The sequence below is a fragment of the Boleophthalmus pectinirostris genome, unplaced genomic scaffold, assembly GCF_026225935.1.
Source record: "Boleophthalmus pectinirostris isolate CB_2022bp ecotype Guang Dong unplaced genomic scaffold, ASM2622593v1 HiC_scaffold_3, whole genome shotgun sequence".
NCBI classification, from domain to species: Eukaryota; Metazoa; Chordata; class Actinopteri; order Gobiiformes; family Gobiidae; genus Boleophthalmus; species Boleophthalmus pectinirostris.
The window spans coordinates 9171840-9182818 of record NW_026571299.1 but is presented as its reverse complement, the minus strand read 5'-3'; the positions used below and the strand labels follow the sequence as shown (position 1 = coordinate 9182818).

Here is a 10979-nt window from a genome sequence, read left to right as displayed (position 1 = left end):
CTTGCAACCGTACAGCACTTCAGAATCACACTGCTAGAGACTGAACATGTATTTAAATTTGGCAGCTGAACACATTCTGTACTGTACTGTACAGGAGACAGGAGTCCCTTGACCAGTCAGGACGCAGCGGGAGGAACGCAATACGCATTCATACAATGTAAAAAAAAAAAAAAAAAACAGGGCATGCAAAATTGCACAAAAAATAAAAAATAAAAAATCTGCGAGACAGCGAAAAGTGAACTGCGATAGAGGGAGGGACGAGTGTAAACCAGGTCTAAACCAGAACTGACCCAAGTCTAAACCAGGTCTAAACCAAAACTGACCCAGGTCTAAACAGCGTGGAGTTCTTTGTCAGTCCTTTCGCCCGCGGTTACCTGAAGGTCTATGAGGGCGCATCTCCGGCGTTTCACCGCTGCTGATATCGAGGTGACTTTAGCGAATTTGTATGAAGAAAAACCCACCACTTCAATCCAGGTAAAAAAAAAAAAACACTGTAACGCGCGTTACTCACATTTGTACCGAGTAAAATATTACTATTTTTTCCCCTGTAATGCCTTACATTACTGCGTTACAGCAAAAAGTAATGCATTACTGTAATTCGTTACTTTTATAACGCGTTACTCCCAACACTGGTAATAAATAGCTCCGAGCTGTTCAAGTCGACGTGTCTTTGTAACTCCTGTGAGCAACATGTAATGAAGCGCTACAAAACAAGTTTAGAAAATGAATAAAATGATTTAAGTTCTGCCAGAAGTTAAACTGATGTATTTTGAAGATAAGCTGCTCCTAATCCGTCCAGTGCCATGCTCTGGTTTTTGTCTTGGTCAGTGATCAATAAAAAAAAAGGTTTCTACTTTTGAACTCTTTAAAGTGTTTTCTGATCCCCACAGATGTGTTCAGAAGAGAAGGGCATTCCACGGACATTTTTCTAGGAATCGTGCCTGAACATTTTCAGCTCAAATCCAAATTCACTGGGGACTTACAGGCTTTGCATAGTCATGACAAGTTATTACTACATTTCTGTCAACACAAGAGGCCAAGATTCCAAATAAAAGGGCTGTTATATTTGAAGGGAAAATAAGCTCAAAAGGTTGATATGAAAGTAGGGCACAGGATTCTTTAAAACTGAAGGTAAAGGAATTATAATACTTAAAATCTTGAATGAAGGCATGATTTGGGGTAGGTTTATTAAACAATTACTGACATACTTCAAATTTACGGCCACAAGTCTAATTAAGTCTAATTAAGTCCGTTAAGGCTCTTGCTAAGTAGTAAAGGTAAACAGCTTTGGTCCTATTACTGAACCCTGTGGTCCTAATATGCATTACAATCACAAATGAAGTTGTGCTGCCAGAGCTTTAACCAACAGACAGAGGACACATACACGTTTTTCTCAGGTCATGCCTCATGTGAAAGCTCAGAACCTCCAGAATTCACTCACTGAATAAAAAAAAAAAGTACTGCAGCTTTAATGGTCAATGAATGTTGTGACAGTATGAGCTGAAAGGCTATGGCAGAGAGTCCAAATTCTGCCATTTTATAATAGAAAGCTGGTCTGGATGTAGTTTCAGGTCCCTGTAACAATGAGACCAAATATAATCTAAAAGACAGATCTGGCCTTTTGACATATTTTATCTGAAGAACAGCCGAAAAAAAAAAAACAGTGCACTTTATTTGTAGTGAAAACCTCAGCTCAAAACAGCAGAGTATTTTTAATTCACTTGTCACATAAAAGTTCCAAGTTATACCTTTTGGTTTCTTGGCCAATGAAGATGATGAATGGTTAATGAGCTGATTCACACTCCGATGAGCTGTGCTCCTGGATCTGTCTGAAGTCCAACAAGGAGCAGCCGCACCTACATAATTTGACTCCAGTTTGATAATCACAAATTTGGTTGAATGATTCGGCCCATTTATACTGAAGAAGAGGAGTATAAAGATTACACGCTGGGCGGTCAGAGACGGGTCAGCTTCTCAGAGAGTTAATTCTAACTGCAACTATTATTATTTAACAATTTACTATTATACTACTACTAAGGCTGCGTTCAGACTGCAGCCTGAAGTGACCCAAATCCGATTTGGCCCCTATGTGACCTGTATCCGATCTTTTAATGACAGTTTGAATGACACAGATCCGATTTTTTCAAATGCGACCCAGGCCACTTGGGCTACGTTCAGACTGCAGGGCTTAACGCTCAATTACAATTTTTTTGTGAAATCCGATGTTTTTTCGAGGTCGTTCACATTTTCATTTAAATGCGACTTGTATGTGACTCCAGTGTGAACATTAAATGGCCCGAAAGTGTCCCGCATGTGCACTGGAGACACGATGACGTCAACTGCAGTTGCCTGAACATGAACAACTTACTTGTTTTAAGGAGGAGATTGACAAGGAGAAGGACGAGGTTTTTGGTCGTGGTGTTTTGTGGGGCAGTGGGTCCGTTGAAAGGAACGTGTGGATGTGGAGACGTAGCCAAGAGTGGTGAGTGGTGATGTGCTTCGCTTCAGTGACACGGAGTTCATTAACAATTTTTGCCTACTTCAGCGCAGAATAGTGACGTTTGTGGCTTGTTGATAACGTGTAGGTGGGATGAATGCACTTTGGCCTGTTCACACTGAAGTCACATGTCAAAAGATCAGATATGTATCAGTTTTAGGACCACAGATCCAAGTGGCCTGGGTCACATTTGAAAAAATCGGATCTGTGTTGTTGAAACAGGTCACATAGGGGCCAAAAAATTCGGATTTGGGTCACTTCAGGCTGCAGTCTGAACGTAGCTTAATATTCACTATTGTGGAGTCATAGTGGGTGACAGACTTCACCCTGTGTCTGTTCAGCCCACAGGACACAGCACAGGTTCACTATAATCAGACACACTCCCACACGCTCACACAGACATTTCAAAAGGAACTTTATTTTTAGAAAAGCTCTTTGAGGGTGTCTAGAGATTTCCCCTAAAACTCTCTTGATTTCACTCAGCCCCTGTCACATTATTGATGGCACTGATTATATCGCATTGGGTTTGCAGCACTGCATTTGTGAGCACCTGGCTTCCCTCTGATTTGGCAGGAGCAGCACCCGGCGGGCATCATCTGGACTATCCCTGTTGTGTGGCCAGAGGACGGCCTACTGCCCCTGTGTCCGCCTCGTCAGGAGCACCAATCTCTTCCCCCGGAGCTACCGTTTCTTAAACAGTACCTGGCTGTTGGGTCGGCATGTCTGTCCCCCTCCTCTTCTGTCACATAAAACATTCTCGGCCTTGAACCTTGAATGGACTCCATCCTTTGTCCAGGGTCATTAGTGTCAGGGCCTGCTATAGTGCCAGACATGAACACATTTTCACTTTGAGACCGGTACTTTTTTTTTTCGTCCATACGTATGTGTATTCTAAAATGTACTGTATGTGTAACCCGACTGCCTCCTTTTTAGTTATTAGCTTATAATTTATTTATTTTATCTATTTGTATGTATGTATATATGTATGTATGTATATATGTGCGTATATTGGTGTATGTGTATATATGTGTATATGTATATATACATATATAAAATGTGGTGTATGTATGTATGGTGTATATAATGTATGTATGCTTATTGTGTGTATGTGTATAGGTGTATGTGTATGTATATATATAAATATATATAGTTGTATGTATTATATACATACATATATAGTCCTTTTTATTATTAAGTATCATCATCATTATTATTGCTATTATGTTATTTATTTTATTATTATTTAGTTTTTTTGTAATTTTTTTATCTATTTTCTACATTTATATTGAGATTATGTGTGGGGGAAAAAAAATAGGGCATGTATATTGTGATTTATGTGGACAAAAAAGCACTGAATAAATTGCAAATTATAAAAAAAAAAATAATTTCATCCATGGTGCAATCCGTCCCACTGACGACACTGCACGCTTGAGCTGTGTGCTCCCACTCAGTAGTTTTTCTTTATTTGTGTCTTGCAAATACAATTTTTCACACATGTACCTCCTGAACCAGCACCTCCACTTCTGTCTCTGTGAACTTTCTCTTTGGGGTTGTCATGTAGACTGCTGTGTTGAAAGGAAAACGCACTGGACTGACTTTAAACCCCGTGAATATGCATGAGCTCATTACATTGTCCACAGGAGGGCTCAGGCGTTCTGACACGTGCAGGTTCCAGCTGCAGGTGGAGTGTGGAGGGGGATTTATAAATCAGGAGCTTGGGTGGAGTGTGCCTCTTGTGGCCACTTATTTAGGAAAATGTCTTCATAATCTTGTGTAAACAAACCCCCAGATCTGTAGAGAGGCGACCCTGAATGCAGATTTTTCAGGCATTTCAGCGCATTTAATTAGATGCTAAAAGCCATTTTATATAACATTTTAACAACATATTTATCTAAACAAGTTGGTTATGTACACATTATCAGAAAAGTTACATAGTGCACCTTTAAAAAAATCTGTTATTGCTTTATAAAAACACATGAGTTTAAATGTTAAGTTCTGGTTCCTCCACTGTCAGCAAGTGACAAGTGACTAAAGTTTCATGTTGAAAATAAATGATTTGAACATTCGTGTTTCTTGCTTGACTCATTCATATATGATTTCATTTCTGTGCCTTTGAAAATAAATTTTTTGGTGTATTGTGTTATGTTTTTTCCCTCCAATCACATTAACGTCAAATTATAAATCAGACGTTATGTTTCGACAGTTTTAAGAGAAAGCCTTTTTATTCTTGGACAGGATTTGATAAATTCCCCGTGTCTCTATCTGGTTTCACATTGTGTATAAATCATTGTTGGGGAAATTGGAAATCCTTTGTAAAAACAGATTACTGCCATTTTATTTGGACCAGAGTGAATCCAAGCAGCTCAGTAAGATTACAACATCCTCCTGTAAGTTTATAATCTGGTGTGATTTTATAGACGAGTTTCATTGTTGACAAAAGCGCGCGTTGCATGCTGGGAATTATTTTGGTCGGCGGCAAGAAACACTAATTCAACATGACGGACGGAGCGAGAAAGCACGTAAAGGGTATTGATCCCGGTTATTTATCCACTCTAACGGCAGAGGACCCAAGACCATTTGACCAGAAATTGGTCATAAGCATCGACGGACGACAAATCACCCTTTTCAACCCCGACAAAAGGTGGACCAAACCAAATTTCTGGTCTGAATCACCAACTACCTGGACAAATATTCACTTGGGCGATATCCACAATGACTTGGTGGAAACTCCTGGGCCATTCACAGCAGAAAAGATGAAAACCTCCAAGAGTCTCGATGTGTTGTTGAACTTGTTGGAGTCCACGGTTTGTTAGGATCTTCTACGTTTGCTCTGTGAATGTTTGAAAGCCGTTTAATTCACCGTTAGCTTGGAATACGAAAAAGACATTTTCCTTCTTCCGTGCTTCTATTTGTGCATCCGATAATGCAGCGGGAATTTACCATTATCGGGGATAAATACGCGAGGTTACGCACTGTGTTTGACCGCTACCGTGTTTCTTGCCTCCGACCAAAATATTTCCCAGCATGCAACGCGGGCTTTTAATAACAATGACGTCAGCTGAAACTCGCCTATTTGAATTCATCTGGGCACCCTTTGATTTGTTAAGTTTAAAGGGTCTCATGTTTCCACCTCATTCTACATCTTTATGGACAATAAATGAACATGCAGAGGAAAAACAAAAGGAATACACAAATTTCAAAAAAACGCTTAAGTACAGGTTTAGCAGCTGCTCAGACTGGCCCCGTTTCAAGAAGCTGGTTCAGGCCAAACTCTGAGTTAGCCTCTTCTCTAGTCCGAGTTTTCTGTTTCATAACACACTGTGAACCTCACCTGGTCCAGAGCAGGTTTTAGGGGGTAGATAACACAAGATGACGCTTCTTTCTCCTCCGTTTCATTCATTTCTTGTATGTTTAATGCTTTGACACTGTTAATGTCTTGTTAGACTTTATAAATGAAATAAACAAATAACTCTAACCCGGAGTTTAACCCGAGTTTGCTTCTGAAGGACAGATCTGATTGGACAGTCACAGATGTTGCAGGTGCAGGCTTGTATAAGGCTTTATTCACGCTCACGTCACAAAACCTAAAAGACGTTTGGAAACATGTGGATGACGACTTCCTCTGGGCTCTGTTGGCGATAGTAACTAACAAAATCTTTAAAAAAAAATGGCCCGGATTACTTCATCTAGATCAGGGATGTCAAACTCAGTCCCAGTTTTTAATTTTGGCCCTCTGTGAATCTAAGTCGTGGGCCAAACTAAATACTTATTGAAAAATTTCAACAACATCCACATGTTTTCTCTTCTTTCAAGATGTGTAAAGTTAAATTTTCTTATCAAAATAAATGATTGATAATAGTTTTGCTTAAACATTGAATCTAGAACAAGTATAATATAAAATAACAAAATTTTAAATAACGTCTCTATAGCCAGTGGGCCAGCTAGAATACATATTTGATATGATCTCGTGGGCCAAATTAGGCTCCCGGGCCCAAATCTGACATATCTGCTCTAGATGTCAATGTATTTTCTTTTTCCCTTTTATAAATTGCCAATTAATTAGTGTATTATAATCTGTCCAACTTAAAACAAGATGTCATTGTTGTGTTGCATCGTGTTCAGCAGATGAAACGTTACAACCAGCTGTTTGTAAGTGACATTGAAGATGCGATTAGAATCACGTCCCCTGTGGAAAGCTTTGACAGGTTGTAAATGAAAAGAAGTCATCATCCACATGTTTCTAAACGTCTTCTGGTAAACGAAAAGAGAGCCTGTTCACTTACACTTTATACTTATTTGACTCAAATGCCTTCAACCTGATCTGTCATCACGCTCTGCACTGAAGTGTGTTTGGGAGTGTAAATGATAAGATTCATGGGTCATACTTCATTCCATTGAATTCATGTAAATTTTTTAAATGGATTTATGTAGGACTTAACTACACAGCTCTTAACATCATGTTTATAGGGGAGGTGATCTTATACGACTAATAACGTCATTTCTAATTCTCTCCTGCACAGTCATTTCTAATTTTGTTCAAAATGTTTTTCATATATGTGCAAATAAAATCTATCTGTAAAAGAAAAATACTAAATAAACATGGTAATTAGCTTATTTAAATTAAAATCTAGACTCAAATATTAAAAGCAATGTTCTAAACAGACTAGACTGCAGCAAAATTATGTAATATTTGAATCTTCATACTAAAATATAATAAATAGGTTCTATTCAAGCTTACGTCACAAAACCCAAAGATTTAATTTGGAAACATGAAGATGACGTCCTTTGGGCTGTCGGCGAGAGTAACTTTGACAAAATCTGGGAAAACCTGATCTGGTTTTCTTCATCTACAAGTCACTGTATTCTTTTTTTTTTTTTTTTTTTCTTAATGCTGCTGAATCCATGGTTTTATCAACTTCCCAGTGTTGTAACTATACCGGAAGTCGTCATCCGCATGTTTCCAAACGTTTTCTGGCAAGTGTGAATAGAGCTTATCGATTAAAACAATGTGCTCTTCCAGTCAGGTTTTTATATTAAATTCCTGTCCTTCCAAGATGCCTCCTCTGCACCAGTATCTGTACTTTTACTTAACAAAACTGAGTACTTCCACTACTGGATGTTTTTAACCACTAGTCATCCTTGTTTACATTATTTTTACTGTCTATTTTGTCATTTTGTAATAATAAATAAACGTAAACTCGGTATCTTGGCTAAAGTAATTTAACAAACTTTTGGAATGAGTCTTACGATAATGTCGATGTTCTAAAAAAACACAAGCACACAGTTAAACTCAACACTTTTTTATTCCACATTTCATCATCAAGCTTCATCTTAACACTTCTGAACCCCACTGTAACCGTTTGAAACCGACTCCACACCGCCCCCTAGCGTCCACACCCGGCAACACTGATCCGATTAATCCACGAGATTCAAAAGGAGGGGCACTGCGCTTAATTTTGGCCCTTCAAGTCAAATTAAATAATTACATAAACGAAAAAAAGAAAAAGAAACAGAATATAAGACTTTTTTAAAATCACATTAAACCGAGCTTTGGCGTTTTGAAATTCATCGGAGAATTTCAAGTTCTTTTTGTTAAACCGGAGAAATCAGAAGCAACAACTCCGCCAAATATTCTCTGGAAAAGCTCACTTAGATCCTCAGGGAATGACAAATATAGAGAAGAAGAGGGAGGAGACGAAGTGAACGGACAGAGCAATTTGATATAGTGAAAAACGGTAATTTAAATTGTCCAGATTTGTTACCACGTAGGCAGAAGGTACACAAAGTTATGAAACCGTGGCTTGTATTTACGGACAAAAAACTTCAAAAGTCATTCAGATGTGGCGAGTTTTTTTGAATAGAAGAAAGACACAGCTGTAAATTAAAGCTGCACTGCGTAACTTTTCCGGCGCAGTCTGAGTCGTCTATGTCATGCCGTTAAACTTGTCGAGCGCAAGTTAGAAAATCGAAGCTGTGGAGCGGCGATCCTTCTGTCTACGGTAAAGAATACATTTTTGTTGAATAAATGGAAGATATGAAGGTAGTTTAACGCCATATTGCGGAACATTCCATGAGTTCTCCTTCCCAAAAGTTACACATTTCATCTTGAAAAGTGCACTTAACGTAGATGATGTAATAAGACACTTAAAATAAACAGGATTGATTGATGTGTGTATTAATTTAAGACCGTTAACGTTTTCATTTTTTTCTTTTTTTTTGCTCTGCCCCTGTCGCCGTGTCCCTGTCTGACCCTGCCTCACCTGTCTCCTGTCCCTCTCCTCTGGCTGATGGTCGTTCTGGTCGTTTCCGCGGGTGGTGGAGGGGGGAGCTCAGTAGCGGTAGTGGTCTGGTTTGAAGGGTCCCTCTTTGGGCAGTCCCAGGTATTTGGCCTGTTTCTCTGTCAGCTTGGTGAGCTTCACGCCCAGTTTGTCCAGGTGGGCTGCCGCTACCTGCTCGTCCAGCTGAGGAAAGACAGAAAGTGCAAATTAGAACAGTCAGGAACTAAATCATGCATTTTTAGTATTTTTGTTTTAAATTTGCAGTCATTGCAAATTGTTGATTTAAAAAAAGAGTTCATATTACGCTATTTTCCGATCCATGTTATGTTTTCTCATCGCAAACAGACCTGGAGTGTTTTTTTTTTTTTTGTTTCCTTCACACATATTAATACACAAACCCTGCATATTTAAGCTGAGTTCTTCCCATAAATGGAAAACACTCCATTTGATCCTGTGATTGTGTCATTTGGCAATACAGGAAGTGCTTTTAAACTTCAGTAGAATCATTTGGTTAAGTTCAGACCTGGAATTGCTGATCTCTACTGAACTAGGGATGGGCATTCGATAAAATTTTATTAAATTGTCGGGAGAATTAACAATAGATTTTTGATTAATCATTAACGTTTTTATATAATAAGTATCATCATTATTATTACTATTACTAATCTGCATAAATAAATTCAACTTTACAACATATAAACCATAAAAACTCTGGAAAGACATCAGCCCGTTTGACAATATCATGTGTTTAATGCAGCTCTGCGCAAGTCTAACAGAAACGAAACTTAAAACCGCACGGCTAATTTGCATAAACAAAGTGAGAAAGAAAAAAAAAAACAAAAAAAACTCTTGTGCGCTGATGCGGTTCAGCTTCTGTCGACTAAAGGACACGACTCAGTGGAATATGAGTGTTCTTTCTGTGACAGAGGGGTGTTTAATTTTTATTCAGAATGATTTATTTATTTATTTTTATTCAGATTTTTTTTTTTTTCGGAATTAATTTTTATTCAGAATGATTTATTTATTTTTATTCATTTTTTTTTTTTTTGGAATTATTTTTATTCAGAATGATTTATTTATTTATTTTTATTCAGATTTTTTTTTTTTTTTTCCGGAATTAATTTTATTCAGAATGATTTATTTTATTTTATTCAGATTTTTTTTTTTTTTTTCGGAATTAATTTTTATTCTGAATGATTTATTTATTTATTTTTATTCAGATTTTTTATTTTTATTTTTCGGAATTAATTTTTATTCAGAATGATTTATTTATTTATTTTTTTTTTTTTTTTTTTTTTTCGGAATTAATTTTTATTTCAGAATGATTTTCGGAATTAAAGCTCTCATGTAAATGTGGCAAATATCACTAACACTTCAAATCCAGATTGTATTACAGGTCACTTCTCGAAAAGTGTTGCCGTTTGATCATCCACACAATTTCAGTTTTGTAAGAATCAAAAAAGTCGTGTGTACTGACCCTCTTGGGCAGGAAGTAAACGCCGATAGGATATTTGTCGGTGTTTGTCCACAACTCGATCTGAGCCAGAACCTGCGGGAAAATAAAATAAAAAATAAAAATAATAATAAAATCACCGCACACAGAACAAAATCAAAGCGCTGAGAGTCTGGTGCTCTGTGTCGCGTCCACGTGTGTGAAGAACCTGGTTGGTGAAGGAGTTGCTCATGACGAAGGACGGGTGGCCCATGGCACAGCCCAGGTTCACCAGGCGACCCTCGGCCAGGATGATGACGTGACGGCCGTTTTTCAGACGGTAACGGTCCACCTGAGAGAGGGAGGGAGAGAGAGGGAGAGAGAGAGGAGGGAGGGAGAGAGGGCAGGGAGAGAGAGAGGAGAGAGAGAGGAGAGAGGAGAGAGGGAGAGAGAGAGAGGAGGGAGAGAGAGAGGGAGAAGGCAGGGAGAGAGAGGAGAGAGAAGACGGCAGGGAGAGAGAGAGAGAGAGAGAGAGAAAGAGAAAAAGAGGGAGGGAGAAGGCAGGAGAGAGAGAGGGAGAGAGGGAGAAAGAGGGCAGGGAGAGAGAAGAGAGAGAGAGGGAGGAGAGAGAGAAAGAGAGGAGAAGCAGGGAGAGAGAAGGAGAAGGGAGAAAGAGGGCAGGGAGGGGAGGGAGGAAGAGAGGAGCGAAAGGGCAGGGAGAGGGAGAGGGGGGATAGTGGGAAGAAGAGAGGGAGAGAGTGAGAAAAAGAAA

At 38.7% G+C, this 10979-nt stretch overlaps 1 protein-coding gene across 1 annotated transcript in view; it reads right to left on the bottom strand.

Annotated features, from left to right (window-relative positions):
- Positions 1 to 7781: 7781 nt before the first annotated feature.
- Positions 7782 to 10979, bottom strand: part of ahcy (adenosylhomocysteinase) — a 28340-nt gene continuing 25142 nt past the window's right edge. The window contains exons 9-11 of the mRNA XM_020930407.2: positions 10437 to 10559; positions 10253 to 10324; positions 7782 to 8958 (exon numbers count right to left, since the gene is read on the bottom strand). Of these exons, the coding sequence (XP_020786066.1) occupies positions 8827 to 8958; positions 10253 to 10324; positions 10437 to 10559 (327 nt within the window). The 3' untranslated portion in view covers positions 7782 to 8826. The remainder of the gene's footprint in view (positions 8959 to 10252; positions 10325 to 10436; positions 10560 to 10979) is intronic.